Source organism: Trematosphaeria pertusa (assembly GCF_010094035.1).
Source record: "Trematosphaeria pertusa strain CBS 122368 unplaced genomic scaffold BU26scaffold_13, whole genome shotgun sequence".
NCBI lineage: Eukaryota > Fungi > Ascomycota > Dothideomycetes > Pleosporales > Trematosphaeriaceae > Trematosphaeria > Trematosphaeria pertusa.
In genome coordinates, this window is record NW_022987224.1 from 1,124,665 (window position 1) to 1,139,061 (window position 14,397).

At 48.4% G+C, this 14,397-nt stretch overlaps 7 protein-coding genes across 7 annotated transcripts; 3 read left to right on the forward strand and 4 right to left on the reverse strand.

The window, feature by feature from the left end:
- Positions 1-1,297: 1,297 nt before the first annotated feature.
- On the forward strand, positions 1,298-2,684 carry BU26DRAFT_522320 (uncharacterized protein). The gene is made up of 3 exons (XM_033829762.1): positions 1,298-1,350; positions 1,412-1,795; positions 1,890-2,684. Exons 2-3 carry the CDS (start codon positions 1,522-1,524, stop codon positions 2,669-2,671), a joined length of 1,056 nt encoding a protein of 351 aa, XP_033680227.1. The 5' UTR covers positions 1,298-1,350; positions 1,412-1,521; the 3' UTR covers positions 2,672-2,684.
- Positions 2,685-3,798: 1,114 nt separating this feature from the next.
- BU26DRAFT_522323 (uncharacterized protein) lies at positions 3,799-5,120 on the reverse strand. Its single transcript, XM_033829763.1, has 2 exons — positions 5,024-5,120; positions 3,799-4,942 (listed from the first exon to the last, which is right to left on the reverse strand). Exon 2 carries the CDS (start codon positions 4,838-4,840, stop codon positions 3,956-3,958), a length of 885 nt encoding a protein of 294 aa, XP_033680228.1. The 5' UTR covers positions 4,841-4,942; positions 5,024-5,120; the 3' UTR covers positions 3,799-3,955.
- Positions 5,121-5,321: 201 nt separating this feature from the next.
- On the forward strand, positions 5,322-6,181 carry BU26DRAFT_522324 (kinase-like protein). Its single transcript, XM_033829764.1, has one exon. The coding sequence runs from the start codon at positions 5,395-5,397 to the stop codon at positions 6,124-6,126; it is 732 nt and encodes a 243-aa protein (XP_033680229.1). The 5' UTR covers positions 5,322-5,394; the 3' UTR covers positions 6,127-6,181.
- Positions 6,182-6,847: 666 nt separating this feature from the next.
- BU26DRAFT_542518 (uncharacterized protein) lies at positions 6,848-8,807 on the forward strand. Its single transcript, XM_033831653.1, has 4 exons — positions 6,848-6,984; positions 7,033-7,332; positions 7,396-7,776; positions 7,826-8,807. Exons 1-4 carry the CDS (start codon positions 6,879-6,881, stop codon positions 8,716-8,718), a joined length of 1,680 nt encoding a protein of 559 aa, XP_033680230.1. The 5' UTR covers positions 6,848-6,878; the 3' UTR covers positions 8,719-8,807.
- Positions 8,808-9,152: 345 nt separating this feature from the next.
- BU26DRAFT_79010 (uncharacterized protein) lies at positions 9,153-9,738 on the reverse strand. Its single transcript, XM_033836343.1, has 2 exons — positions 9,306-9,738; positions 9,153-9,255 (listed from the first exon to the last, which is right to left on the reverse strand). Exon 1 carries the CDS (start codon positions 9,666-9,668, stop codon positions 9,309-9,311), a length of 360 nt encoding a protein of 119 aa, XP_033680231.1. The 5' UTR covers positions 9,669-9,738; the 3' UTR covers positions 9,153-9,255; positions 9,306-9,308.
- A 959-nt stretch (positions 9,739-10,697) lies between these two features.
- On the reverse strand, positions 10,698-11,208 carry BU26DRAFT_533260 (uncharacterized protein; the record flags this gene model as incomplete). The annotated part of the gene is made up of 2 exons (XM_033831144.1): positions 10,698-10,889; positions 10,933-11,208. The coding sequence occupies 2 exons, from the start codon at positions 11,206-11,208 to the stop codon at positions 10,698-10,700; spliced, it is 468 nt and encodes a 155-aa protein (XP_033680232.1).
- Positions 11,209-12,191: 983 nt separating this feature from the next.
- Positions 12,192-12,977, reverse strand: BU26DRAFT_508532 (kinase-like protein; the record flags this gene model as incomplete). The annotated part of the gene is made up of 2 exons (XM_033827087.1): positions 12,192-12,214; positions 12,263-12,977. 2 exons carry the CDS (start codon positions 12,975-12,977, stop codon positions 12,192-12,194), a joined length of 738 nt encoding a protein of 245 aa, XP_033680233.1.
- Positions 12,978-14,397: the final 1,420 nt, after the last annotated feature.

The window sequence follows — 14,397 nt, forward strand, 5'->3', positions numbered from 1 at the left end:
AGAATATCTCTATAACGTAACGTAAGTTACAGGAATAGTAAGTACTATAAGAGTTATTAGGCATATTAACGCTAGTGCGCAGAACAAGGTTAGCATAACAATAGCGGTAAACTATTAAGAACTTAGCACGAGCAGGTAGCATAGTAGAAATAGAAAGAGAAGAGAGAATATAATACTATAGAACTATAGATAGCACTACTCTTATATAAGAATAGCATAGAATAATAAAACACTACACCTAGAAATAGAATAGAGCTTTAGAACGACGCTTTAGAAGAGAGAGTAGGTGTTACAATTACAGGATTAAGAATAGAGTTAGCTAGCTAGAATAGAGAAAAAATAGTAAGCTAAGCCTAGAGTTACAAGACAAGAGATTACGTGCGAAGTTATAAGATAATTAGAGTTACGTAATATAAATTAGAGAGATTAGACGAAGCTAGGTAAATTAGGTCTAATCTACGAGAGCTAGAGTCTTAGCACCTAATCTAGCTAAGATAGCGCATGTATATAACTAGAAGAAGCTTGCTTCTTATAGCTTCTTATAGTTATTACTTTCTTTATTAAAATTACTATAGAGACTTGCGATTTACAGTATTATTACCTCTACCTCTTTGTTACTAAAGATTCTAGCCTAAAGTACACCTCTTGTCTTCTCTTATAAAAGTAAGCCTTAGTCTTAGTTAAGAGAACAGCTTGTAACATATAGTACGTTATAGAGAGCTATAGCGCGTTATAAGCTTAGCTCTAAGTTTTACTAAATAGTCTAAAGCGTAAGCTATATCTAGAATTTATTTAAAGTTAATTAGGCGTTTATAGAGGGCTTTATAATTAAGATAGTAGTATTTAGTAAGAGCTTAGTATTTTTAGAGCGTTTAGTAGTATAGAGTATTTGCTAGTAAAGTATGTTATACTAAAATTTTATTTATTTATCTATTATAGTTTTTATTTTAGAAGAGGTAAGAGACACTAAAAAGTAGGCGTTAGATAAGCCCAAGCGTTCGATAACTAATTACGGTATTTGGTATGCGGCGAATTTTGCTAGCCGCGTGCCAGCCCCTTCGCTCCCTCTCTTAGCTAACTCGTTCACCAAAGTCGCACTCCCTTAAGTGCTCAACTATTAAAGCCTTCCCGAACACAATGGACTATAACGCGTTGATCGATCTCGGCTACGAAGTACAAGGCCAACTTTAGGTCGACAAGGTGAACGAGACATACGGAAAGGGCTTTCTCTGTTAATGGGTATCGACCTTCCATCCTGACCAACTTCCCTGCCGACTCGAGGGTACCTTTTACTATGGTGCGTTTAATGCCGGCATGAAGATAACCTTCCCCGATGGCACCGCCTGGATGGTCCGTTTCCCTCGTGTGGGAAAAGTTCACGATGGCTATGCTGACGAGAAGGTTGCCATAGAGGTGAAGGCGTTAAGTCTTATCCGCGAGGGGACCACTATTCCCGTCCCTAAAGTCCATGCGTGGGGTCCCGCTGCTGGCAACCCACTTGGCCTGGGTCCCTTCATCATCATGGACTTCGTCGACGGCGTAAGCCTTAACGACCTTCTTAAGGACCCTAATGCCGAGCGCCCTACACGACTCATGAGAGAGGACATCGACGATGGCTATATCGAATTCATCTACAGGCAGTTTGCGAATTTTCTGCTCCAGCTTTTCAAACTCGACTTTGACAGGATCGGCAGCCTGCCGTCGCCAAGAGCTGAGGCTGAATGCCCCTTGCCGATACGGCCGCTGACATTCAAGGCGCATAGCATCCTACAGAGCGGAGGAGTCGACACTTTTGGTACGTCTTGTCGCTTTCCTTTCACTTCTTATTTCTGTGCAATTCCCTTATTAGGGTTCTAACTAAGCACGTTAACTGAGCAATCTCTATATAGGTGACCGACACCAGGGCTTCGCGACCACGACCGAGTACTTCCAGTACGTCGCTGGGCAGGACTTGGAGCAACTCATCCACCAGCCAAACTCGATTGATAGTCCATATGATGCCAAAAACAAATTCAAGGCGTTCAAGGCCGTGAAATCCCTAATACCAGACTTCATCAACGCAAAGTACGACCATGGGAAGTTCAAGCTAATTTGCGACGACCTTGGTTTGGCGAACCTGATTGTAAGAAGCAAGGAAAACCTCACTGTCGTTGGGGTGGTGGACCTCGAGTGGTCATACATCGGGCCCGCCCAGCTGTTTGGCTCGGCGCCGTGGTGGCTTCTCCAGGATAGACCTGTCAACAGCGCGTGGGACTGTAAGGACGATGAGCCGCCTAAGATTGCCGCCCAGTACTTCAGGTACTTAGAGACTTTCAAACGTGTCCTGGAGGAAGAGGAGGCCAAAATGCTAGGGCACGAAGAGAAAGAGCTCTCTAGTCTCGTCAAGTGGTCGCAGGACTCGGGGGCCATGTGGCTGCACATGCTCCTCTTAGTTGGCTTCAACGACCAGCACAGCTTCCCCTTTACACAGCTACGTCAACACTTGGGTCCTGCGGAGTGGAAGAGGCGTGAGAAGGAATTTGACAACGCAGAAGAGCTCGACGCGTTCGCGGCACGGAAGGTGCGCGAGTTGAAGCAGTACGATGATGCCTTGGAGAAGGCAGAAGAGGTCAGAGCCTTCGTGGACAGCGGGAAAATGACGAAGGAGGAGTTCATTGCCACACTTAGATAGAGCTCGGCTGTCTACCTGTTCCTCGTTTGTAGTCAACGATTAGATCATGATACGGCGCGTTCGTGTAAATGAATGAATAATATCTTAAAGCCGCTAGCGTGTGATTCCTCCAAGGCCTCCTCCCATATATGTTGTATATGTTCGTCAGGTAGCGCGCACCGGAGGCTACATTAGATAGTGAAGTAATCAAAGTACATTGAGGTAGGAACATCTATACATAACCGTACCGTCATCCGCCGTGGGGGAAGGTTTTAGTGGGTTGCTCTACGACCGTCCATCTTCACCAGTATGGCACGAACTGACGGTTCAACCGGCTCGAGAGGTTTTCCAGTCTTTTCCGGGCCTATAACAAGGTCTTCTCCTCCACACTGCATTCTAGTCAGAAATACATAACTTGGTTGTTCACTCGCCATACCAACTCCTTGGCCTTCTTCTCCAACTCCTCATCGCTCATATTACCGACCGCGGTTGTGCCGTCTCCAGCCATATTGGTATATGCGCGCGCTTGCGGAATGAGGGTCTTGTGGAAGAGAGAAGGTGACCTGGTGACGGTAATAATTAGCTCAATGCCCATTGTATTAAGGTGGTACCAGGTGGCGTAGTTGCGTACGAAGTAGCTAGTCTCCAGGGCCAACTTTCTAGTGAGGGAATGAAATAGGCAGGTAAAGAAGGCTACATTCGCGCGGAGACATGTCAGCATACTCGTCGAAGGACTGGACAAGTCGGTTGATATTTACCTGGATGATTCGAAAGCTCGCCGTTTCGTCGGTCTGAGACTGAAGTTAACTGTGTCGCAACCGTTCACTATGGCGGAAGGAGAGACTGGCACGCGGACGTGTCGTGAAGTTGATAAAGCGCATGGCTCAGGCGCTGGTGCCCAACGGCAAGATCATATGAAATAAATCTCGGGCGGCTATTCCTCGGAGCTGCTGCCTGCCCCACCATCGAACATTTCTAGTGTCACGTGCACGAACAACGACCACCCTGTCACGCAATTAAACGGGTAAGGCGTCCGCTATGACGCACATCTCCTAAGCCTATGAAATTGGAGTCGCTGCATGGCCTTCTCGCTACCTGCATAGTCCTAGGTTTTTGAACGATGCTTGGAAGGGATATAATAGTCGTGGCATGTTCTTATTTGTGTGGCAGATTGGTAGGTCACAACGACCGATTTATATGGGCTAAGATTATTACCTTCTTGCTCTGTACGCGCGCATTAATTCTGCAATCGTATGGCACCGAAAAGCACTATTAGAGAGACTAAACTCGTATTGCGCATCCGTTCTATCGAGCCACGTAGTAGCGGTTAGGACGTAATGTTGCCTGCCATTCAGGTCCACCGAGGGCCGGAACCCAGCGACGCAATTCCGGTTCCCGTTTCGCGTCGCCTGTAAGAGTCTCCTCATGACAGGTCAACCGTGTCTTGCAGAGTGGGCCACCTCCATCGCCGACTCGCTGCCTCAGCGGCCGCCTGAGCGAAAGCCCAACGCCTTCCCGCGAGCTGCCACGTCTTCCGCAAACACCGCAAACCTCTCCCCGTCCCTCTCCCCGTCCCTCTCCCCGCCACTCATAATACCATGGCGGCAGCTTTCTGGAGATGGCTGGAAAAGAACGTGGACCGGGCGGAGCTGGCGGTACGGTGTCGTGCACTTTGCCTTTCCGCCGAAGGAAATATTGAAGGCGGGAGGCGATATACTCACCACCATTGTCTGATTTAAGACGCTTGATGGCAGAACCAGTGAATCGCTGAATTGGCTGATTGTGCTGACCCATTCGACGGGGCGTCGGCCTCCCGCGGCAGGAGCTTGACCTAGGCGTGTTGGGTGGAGCCGTCGATAAACGAAATATAGTATCGCGATCCGCCAAGGCTCTGGCGGGAAAACTTGCTCGATAGGTCGCTGTGGATGACCTCGAAGGGCTTGGTGTGTCAGACTGTCCGCCGTGTCGGCCACCAGTCGGCGGTAGGTTGTCGGCCGGTCGCTCGGAGATCAGCTCCGCGTCCTTGTCAATTGTTTGATGTCCCATCGCGCAGTGAAACTCGATGTATGACGTGAAACCGCCAGCGAAGGCGATCGCATGTTCTTTCCTGCTCAGTTGGATAGGCAGAGGTAACACGTATTCCGCGGCTGGTCTGTCTGCTGTATAACACCATCGGTATGCTTCCCCCATATGACGTATCGAGCGTTCTGCGAGAGGTAGAGGAATGCGTAGAGGTCGAAGCGTTTGCGGACGTAGGCGCACGAGAAGAGCCGAGTGTCGTATGGCTCAGTACTAAATGTTTGTTAGTTCTGCGACGCGGGCAGACCCGTCGGGTAGCCTGCAGCGTAACCGGACAATTCCTACGCAACGTACCGGCAGCTATAATGAGACAGTGCCAACCTCAACGGGCGAGCAGAGCGGCGCAGGATCCATGCGGATATGGCTCGGCGATAGTCGTTGTTGTTGCATCAGTAACAAACGCTGATAGAGCTCGTACTGGAGTTTCCTTAGCGGCCGGAGCTTTGACCTTACTGCCAAGCCCCCCCTTAGCTGCTGCGCGCCCCTTTCCCCCGACCACGAGTGCTTCTTCACCAGCGCGCCTCCTGTTTCGTGCTCGGATGATGCGTATAACAGCATGCCTCGAGACAAATCTACTCTGCTAATCAGTCTCCAGCATCGAACTCCCCACGCTCGCTTTCATCCCTCCGCTCCTCAGTGTCCGACTCGCCTCTCGAACCCACACCATGGAGAGTGACGGAATCCTTCGATATCCTCCTGGCTTTCGCTGGGCCAACATCCTGGCATCCGGCATTTCAGGTCTAATACTTCTCGACGAGGCCTCGCAAACCGTTGTTAAGTACTCCCTTGATTGGGCTAAAGACAATATCGACGTGGAACGGCGCATTTACGAACGCTTCAAGGAACATGGCGGACACAAGAACATCGTGCGATACCTCGGTCCCTATGACATTGGTATTCGCCTTGAGTATATTCGCATCTTCGATTTCAAGGGTTATATTCGCACGAACAAAGTCGACTACGAGCAGAAGATCCAATGGGCGGAACAAATCATCAGCGCGCTCTGTTTCGTGCATGCAAGGGGGGTGGTCCATGGTAACCTAAACCTATTCAATATCCTGCTAGATGAAAACCTCAATGCGAAAGTTGCGGACTTTGCCGGCTCCTCTCTAGATAGATCTCCACTGCTTGTCGTGGTCACAGAGAGCTATAGGAGACCCGGAGATACTTGTTGCATTAAGGCTGATATTTTCGCATTTGGTTCTACGGTATACAACATCGTAACAGGCCAGAGCCCGTATCATGATCTTTCTGATTGCGAGATCGACAGGCGCTTCGAGCGTGGGGAATTTCCGGAAACAGATTCCCTCGGGCCGCTCGGGAAGATCATTTCCAAGTGCTGGCGCGACGAGTACCCAGACGCAACGAGTATTCATAAGGAAATTAAAGGTATGTAACAATCCTCAACCTAAAACCAGCGCTTCTCACACTAATGAGCTATTTCCGCGCGTCGCTTCGCCATATCCTCCTTAATAACTCCAGTCCAGCTCTCAGTCGTGTTTGCGTTCGTTGGCGTAGCTATCGTACTTGGCGGAGGGTCAATTTGGCGTATGGTGGGCCGGGGGTAGACATACTGATTTCAACATCAAGAAAGGCACTTTGGGCAAGCTTGACTGTATATTCGACGAAGGTGCACATTGCTGATAGATAGAGAAGCAAGAAGGATCGTCAAGTATGTGAGGCGGTTTTGGGGACTTCGGTGACGAGATTCATGGGACGGGTGGTCGGCTACTTATCTATGGCCCAAGCCAGGCAACAACACTACCCCGCCTCCGTGACTCTATCCTAATCGCCTCGATCGACTGCATGGAAGAGCTGCATGGGTGAGGCGTCACTTGGCAACATCTTACTGAATCTGTGCGATGGAAGCCCGTTCGTAGATACGACGATGGTCGTAGAATAAACGGCAATGATCCATGAAGATCAATAGTCATAACTTTAGAAAAGATTCGAGGGTGGAATGGGGCGGCTTTGAGGAAAATGTTTATTACAGGTGTAAAGCTTTAGTCCACGGACTGCCAAGCCATTGTCTGACTAAGCGACTGCCGCTCTGAAAAGTCTCTTTGTGCCTCGGCGGCGCCTCCAACCCTCCGACCCTCTAGTCATTCCGACCAACCAACACAACATCTGACAACGAAGCGAGACTGCCATGCCATTAGGGCTCTCGCTCAGGACCATCAGCAGGAGGTGTTGGAAAAGCAGTGAACGTTCCGTGTCGGCTCAGTCCTCGCGAGCCCTCTCCATTACTTGTCGGGGTAGTACTTGCGCAGCTCCATTTTCGCCCAAAAACTGAATCGCAACAGGGAAACCCATCAGTCGCGAAGAATTATTCAAGTACACGAACGGGCGTTTCCTAGTCGATGAAAACAACGCCTGTCATCGCAGATATGTGAAGTTTGACGTCGACCAACTGTGCGCAGTAGCCGCATCTACCGGCGGGCAACACTCGCCTGTCCAGGCGATCGAGAAGATGGAGGGAGGATTTAGCAAGGCACTCCTCTTGCGAAGGGAGGATGGAAGCGAAATTATTGCCAAAATTCCGTTCTCCATTGCCGGGCCGCCAAAGTACACAACCGCCTCTGAAGTGGCTGTTCTCCAATATCGTAAGATCGCCAAATCTATGAAAATGCCATTGTACCCATGACTAATTATATCGCTGGTGGCAGTACATACGCATACTCAAGTCCCAGTTCCCAAGGTGTTGGCCTGGAGTTCCAATCCGTCAAATCCTGTTGGCGCCGAATATATCATAATGGAAAAGGCTTCTGGGATACAACTATTCAAGAAATGGGGAGAAATGACTGAATACGATCAGTTCTGCCTCGTCAAGCAATTGACGAAGCTAGAGGGCGAATTGGCAGCGATCCGCTTTCCCGCCAGCGGGAGTTTCTATCTCTGCGAGTCCATGTCAGAAGATGATACATATGTCGCTTTGGGGCGTGAAGCGGATCCTTCTGGGCAGTTCTGCATAGGGCCGTCATGCGAACGAGGGTGGTATGCTCAGGACAAGACAGCATCTTCGCATTCTCGATTCAATCGAGGACCATGTGAGCCGGATATGCGAATATGATCTTCTTAGCTGACTCTATTCAACAGGGCCAAGTCTATCTTCTTTCGGGATTGCGCTTGTAGAACGCGAGACTGCGCGCATTGAACAAAATCCAACGACCGCTACGTCTGATCCACCACGTGGATCCTTCGATGAACAGATCGCCGTCCTAAAAATGGCCAAAGCTGTTATGTCTAGACTAGACTCGGACACACTCATCGATAGGGCGTCCCAGCCAGTCTTGTGGCACACCGACCTCCACATGGGCAATATTTACGTCTCTAACGAAGATTCTACAAAGATTGTCTCGCTTATCGATTGGCAGTCGATTGTAGTCTCACCTTTGTTCTTACAAGCCCGCTTCCCAGAGTTCTTGCCGGTTGACGAAGATTACGCCTTCGGCTCAGAGATCCCTAAGCTACCGCCAAATTATGACCAGATGGACGCAGATGATAAGGAAATCGCTGGCTTTAAGCTACAGGAAGCTAAGTTAGCTAAGGCATATGAATTATCCAGTGGGTCCCAGAACAAGCAGGCGTACAAAGCCTTGTTTATACCATCATTCCTACGGGAGCTCTTCGTTCGATGTGGAGAGGTATCAGAAGAGGGTGTAATACCGCTTCGGGCCTGTCTTATCCAGCTCTCCAAGGCGTGGAATGATGTAGGGTTCACTGGTAAATGCCCGTTCAGTTTCAGCGAGGACGACATACAAAAGCACGACCAACAGTTTGAGGAATATCGCAACTTTCATAGAGTCCAAGAAATCGCCAGAACGCTCCTCGACACTGATTCCGAGGGTTGGGTTGCCCCTCAGCTTGATTTCGCGATGAAACAGCAGCAGAACGAGGAGTTGCTTCAACTCATCATGTCCAGAAGCAATGAGTACAACAAGTCACCAGAAGGAGTGCAGAGAATTTGGCCATTTTTGAAAAGTTCATAGACCCAAAACCAGTCGCATTGAATCACGTGTAGACGTTTTCTGCATCACTGTTAATGAGTTGCTTGATTCACCTGGAGTTTTTATCCGCCATACAGGCCAGAGTGGCAAGGCGTTGCCTTGCAGAAAGTGGCCTCGTTGTGTACCGCGTCGGATTTGGTGGGTTCAATATGAAATAGACCAAAGAGTGAGGTTCGACATCCGCTAGAATCTATGCCACCGCATAGCGTGATTGCTGAAGTGGCTACTCATTATCAAGCCACGGTGGTGGGGATACTTGCCCACTACGGAAAGTCTTCCCAAGCTCATTCGAATATTTGCACATCTTGTTTAAAAACGAAAATGAGTCCCGTTCAGCAGAATTGGAGAGAACTTCTTCGAGAGGTTGGTATATGTCAATTCTGAAACACTATAGCTTGATTTCATACCCCAATTGCGTCGACTTAGCAAACCCTACCACCCTTTCCCCGAGGAAGCAAGCTAAACACTCAAATCGCACCAAGGCTAGGTCAACCCAGGGAATATCTCTTGATGGAACCACTACAGGAATCTGTCAGAGCAGTTCATGCCTCCGGAGCAATTTCACGCACCTCTCAACCGATCTTCGATCGGTACTGCTTGGTCATTTCTTCTAAGGCTTCCTCAACCTCTTGCTGCTGCTTATTTTCGGGAGTATCCACCTTGATTTCAGCGGTGGCGATGTTCGCGTGGGTACCATGCTTGCTTCTGAACTTCTTGAGTGCTGTGTTCTTGGCCTCACTGTTGACTTGGAGGTAGATGTTCTTGTGACCGTCTGCTACCTCGCCAGCATCGACGCGAAGTTGGTGCTGTGCGTTCTCGACTTTGTTGTTGTTTGGAACAATGCGTTGACCTGGATTCTGGTTGTTGAAAAACTTCTTATAGAGCTTTTCGTTGATGATATGCTTTTTAAAGTCCTTGAAAACTTTAGACATTGGAACAAGGGCAATGTACTTGCAGAGAAGAGTCGAACGAAAGAGAATAAGGCGATGCGTTCGAGAAATTGGTGTGCGTGTGACGAGATAATAGCATCGGACTACACGAATATTTATACACAATCTGGAGACAAGTAATTTGCAATACGGCACAGCAATTCTTCCTAATATGGACACGATCGATAGCCAAGTTGCTGTGCCGTATCTTCGCGCTGACATGCTAGGCGCCGGAGAGGCATAGCAGCTTCATCTTGAGTATTCACAGCCAATCTACTTCAATCGCGAGAGTTACCGCCGAGAACGCAAAGGTATTACTAATGTTGATTGGATAGAGGACGGTCCTCAGAGTTGGAATCGGGCCCTGAGCTGGAGAAATAGCTGGAGAACTGACCAATCGTGCAGGTAAATGAAGTTGAACTGTCACATAAGGCTTAGTCTGGCTTTTCTAGCGACACGCCTTCCTAATCTCTGGCGGAAGAATCGCTGGCCACCAATTACTGAATGAACAGAGACACTGCAGTCGCTAGAAATGTGGCGCTGACAACGTTCTGCTGATGATACCCCTGGCGGACCCATCGCTGGCGCCCTGAGATTCATGAACGCCAATGATGTGAATATCCTTATCCCTCCCTCGATCTGGACATTTGGAAGAATAACCCGCTCGCTCGCTTTCGCGGCAAGGCCACCTCCCACCTCCCACCTCCTCACCCCCGCCTTTCCTGCTGGTCCTCAGGATCTCGCATCCCTCCGTCACGGATCCTATGTCGCATCTATTCCCTATTCCACGACACTTCGAGCAACAACAACGGCCTCCTCGGGAGTCGGTCTACAGACGTCAAACTTTATGAAGCTAACTCCAACCGGGCTCTATAGCTCTGCAGTGTACGATACTAAGTGCGATAAATATGGGTTGCGAATGAAGAGCCAACTACAAACTGATCAATACGATATCAATTGTGGTTACTTGTTCTGCTGAGATGTAGCAAATATCTTCCTTTTCCAACAACTGCAGAATAAGCCACGTTCATGCTATGACGTAAATTGAAAGTTCTTCAATTCCCCTTCACCCAGCCACTCTCGTATTTCTTCCAAAGCATTAAGGTCATTGGCTGGTGAAGCAGTGTTGATATTTTCATCAAACCACTGGTATGTGCGTCCAACCTCTTCCAGACTGCAGCCAATAGGCCTGCAAGAATCGAAATCTGTGATTACAGGGTTGTCCTCATCAAACATAATGTTTTGAGGGGTCGATATCGTTGTGGACAAGGCCTAATTGATGAAGGTGTTGGATACCAGCCTTGATCTTCTGTAAAACACCGTCTTTGTCCTTCAAGCTGCCGGGAGTATATCTGAATATTCCTTTCCCTTTGTAATGCGGATTGACGCGCTGCATTAATGAGTCGGTTAGCTTGGCCCAGCAGAGTCCAGTGATGCGCCAATCGCGTGAGACCTCGCAGCCACGGTATTCGGCGATATTTGGATGCGGATTGCGCCGGAGTATCTCACAAACTTTCGCTTCGGACAAGACGGCTTTGGCCATGGCATTCGGCCTGCCTCGATCAATATACCGGTCAAAGACGGTGAGGTTAGGGCGCTTGATAAAGGTATTTTACAGGTAGAGAGTTTGGAGCTCTTCCCAGAGATCCGTCCGAAGGGAAGAGTGGTGCGTAAGCTTCTGGAGGAATCAAGACGCCGTGCTGTGGCAGGATGTTGACAAGCTGTTGAAAACCATTCGGTGGTGGCTTTTGGACTCCCTTGAGCAAGGCGTGGAACACAGAGTCACCAGATCGGTAGACGACGACCGTTCCAGTAAAGGGGAACTTTCCATCAACCTCATCGTAACGTTCGGTAACTTGCAGTATTTCCTTCCCAAAAGACAACGTTGTTTCATGACGCCCCGAACGTTCAGTAGTCTGGAGGATCCCGTTGGCTTCGATAACTTATTTCCGTTCTGGGGTGGAGGCTCGGGTTCGCCTGGAGCGAGGCGAAGGGCGGACGGATAGGCTACCAAGGGCCTAGGGAAAATCGATCGGCCGTATGAGTAATAAACGATATAATAAAAATGGGGTAGGCGCCGCAGGTACTGTACTGAGAGCTTGAAACGAAAGTTGGGCCGGTTGAGGTTGGGGCATAAAATTAGATGGCTGCTTCAACGAAGTCCTAGCATCCTTCGCCTTGGCTTAGGAAATATAGATTTTCCGCGCCGCTGGAGATGAGTCAGCGGAGTTGCCTTCTCGCGACGAGCAATGCGGGAGCTGCGAGCATCAAGTCTAGCAGGGACCGGGTCTTCCACGATTCATTCTTACGACGTGAGAGCAGACCGCTTGCTTTAGCAGAAGTTTCAAGCGTCTCTTAGTCTGTCCGTCGCCAGTCAGGCTGTTCTTTACCCCTACACCCTCTCGAGCTCCTCTCTGCATCGCTGCCCGCCAGCGCCGGCATCTTACGAACACACGCACCGTTTTGGACAGTGCTTCGATTGCATCCAAGGCCAGCTCAAGCTTTCTAAGTTCCGTTGGTTGCGCCTTACGTCTCTTTAATGGTAGCGACTAGACGAATAATCAGCTTTTGCAGCTTAGCTGAAGAATTGAACGTACCCTCTAATTTTATATCTCGAAGGGCTTCTTCTGCGGTCGCATAACTCTGCCTCCAACATCTCATAATCGTGTTCCTGAATGCAGGGACAGATTCTAGATTAGGATAGCGACCCTCAGAGAAAGCAGCAGATACTTCGTGATCAGGTAGATCCTTGTATGGCTTCGAGCCAGTTATTATCTCATAAACGGTAGAACCGAGGGCAAAGAGTTCGGTCCTCGTTGAGATATCTTCGCCAGGAAGTTCGTGACTGGTCTCATAACAGACGAGTGGTGGAAGGTCGTCAATAGCTGAGCCGGCGAAATCACCAAGCTTCACATCGAGATTGTCGTCGAGGAAAACATTATTGCACGATATGTCGCCATGGAGCACGCTCCTTGAATGGATAAACCGCACGGCATCGAAAAGTTGTTCAACCCAACGAAGCCTGAGAGAAAGTGGAACCTGTTTCTGCCTTGCAACGTATTGCCTAATAGATGTCTGGCTCGCAAACTGCAAGATAAGAGAATTTTCCAAGGCGCCAAAATATCGAACGATGCCGCTGTGGTCGCGACCAAGACGCTGATAGATGAGCTTCTCCCGTTCGAAGAAGCGCGATTCTAACGGCCCGAAGAACTTGACAACGGCATCAAGACGCGCGACAATCGCCGTAACGCCTGCGCCAGCCAGATCCTTGAGGTCTAAACCAAGTGGCCATTGTATGACAGACTCCTGCATCTTCCTCTGCGATGTCTCCTATGGAATCGGCTAGCGATTGATCGGAGAGATGATATAGCGCCTAGTACGATCGACTTGAAGAAGAGGAAATGAGGTCGGTCGGAGAGGTGTGAGGTCGGTACGAGAGGAGTGGTTAAAGGTGAGGCGTAGTAGGCGACGCCGGGAAGAGAATAATCGTCTTTCAAAGGAAAAGTTTTGCTTGGTGTCCTTGTTCTGTGAGCCAGTAATTAGCGAAGCCACGTGTCAAGAAGAGGAAGCACCTGACTTTATAGTGAAGCGCAGATAGCGGATGGAAATGGAGTTGTGTCGAGAGGTAATCGAGGAGCGAGCATAGGCGGGCCGAATGGCGCAGCGCGAGGGGTTTGGGGAAGCGACGCCGGCAATAATGCGGATACCGGCCCTAACGTAGAGGCTCGTCGCGTTGCCGGTTTTCGAGTAAGCGTATGCTGCTGTAGACGCGATCGACAGTGTTGTCAGTCGCTGACGGAGTTGGAGAGAGGTGGTGGATGGTTGAGGTGACGGCCCGGAAATATGGCTACGTGTCCACAATTAGGCGTACAGAGGGGGCCAATGCGGATGCTACATACGAGCCGCTCGCACTTCGTCGCGCGCGTTCCCAGAGTCGCAGACGGATGCAAAAGGATAGTACGCGTCGTAGGAGACTCTGCATCCGCTGTCACGGCTCTCCTGCAGATGCTCGGAATATATAAAAACCCGACTCCGGAATAGTAATCAGCGCGGCTGCTAAAGATAACCATCACGTGACTATTATGGAAGTTTCTGGAAGAATGCCACACATTAAGTTAATCGGGCTTCACGGGCGAAAGCCCCACACGGGCGAACCCCCCACGATTTCTTGGCAAGGAAAATCAACGAAAGTCAACTCGTTTTTCTTAAATAACTAAGCAAAACCTTAATATTTTTCTATAAAAATTTATATATATATTCTTTATAGAATATTACACCTTATGCTAAGGTTATACTAAGATATATTACGTAATTAAAAAGCTATACGTATTTAATAAACTTTTAAGAAAAAATCTACTTTACTTCTAGTAAGTAGTATTATATCTCTATAATAATAAATAAAACTTATAGTATATAGTATTTATAATATAGTAAAGATTTCTAGAAAATTTCTATAGAGCTAGCTCTTCTAGATATAGTATAATAAGAGATAGAAGTTTAAAAAAATTCTTTTAGAGTTTTGTTCTCTAACTATATATATATATTAATAATCTAGCTATATAAAGTTATATATTATAAGCTAATATATATTATAAGCCTACTATATATTTAGAAGTAATAATTTTAAGATAGTTTTAGTATCTTTTTCTCTTTCTATACTATACTACTAAAAAGACTTTACTTTTAAATAACTACTTAAAGCTACTATATTATTAGTTAATAAGCTCTAACG

Bases quoted from the DNA above. Each gene is read 5' to 3' on its own strand.
- BU26DRAFT_522320 (XM_033829762.1), top strand. From the start codon at position 1,522: ATGGACTTCGTCGACGGCGTAAGCCTTAACGACCTTCTTAAGGACCCT. The intron at 1,796-1,889 runs GTACGTCTTGTC...ATCTCTATATAG, and splicing joins CGGAGGAGTCGACACTTTTG to GTGACCGACACCAGGGCTTC.
- BU26DRAFT_79010 (XM_033836343.1), bottom strand. From the start codon at position 9,668: ATGTCTAAAGTTTTCAAGGACTTTAAAAAGCATATCATCAACGAAAAG.
- BU26DRAFT_522323 (XM_033829763.1), bottom strand. From the start codon at position 4,840: ATGGGGGAAGCATACCGATGGTGTTATACAGCAGACAGACCAGCCGCG.
- BU26DRAFT_542518 (XM_033831653.1), top strand. From the start codon at position 6,879: ATGCCATTAGGGCTCTCGCTCAGGACCATCAGCAGGAGGTGTTGGAAA. The intron at 6,985-7,032 runs GTAGTACTTGCG...GAATCGCAACAG, and splicing joins CCTCTCCATTACTTGTCGGG to GGAAACCCATCAGTCGCGAA. The intron at 7,777-7,825 runs GTGAGCCGGATA...TCTATTCAACAG, and splicing joins TCGATTCAATCGAGGACCAT to GGCCAAGTCTATCTTCTTTC.
- BU26DRAFT_522324 (XM_033829764.1), top strand. From the start codon at position 5,395: ATGGAGAGTGACGGAATCCTTCGATATCCTCCTGGCTTTCGCTGGGCC.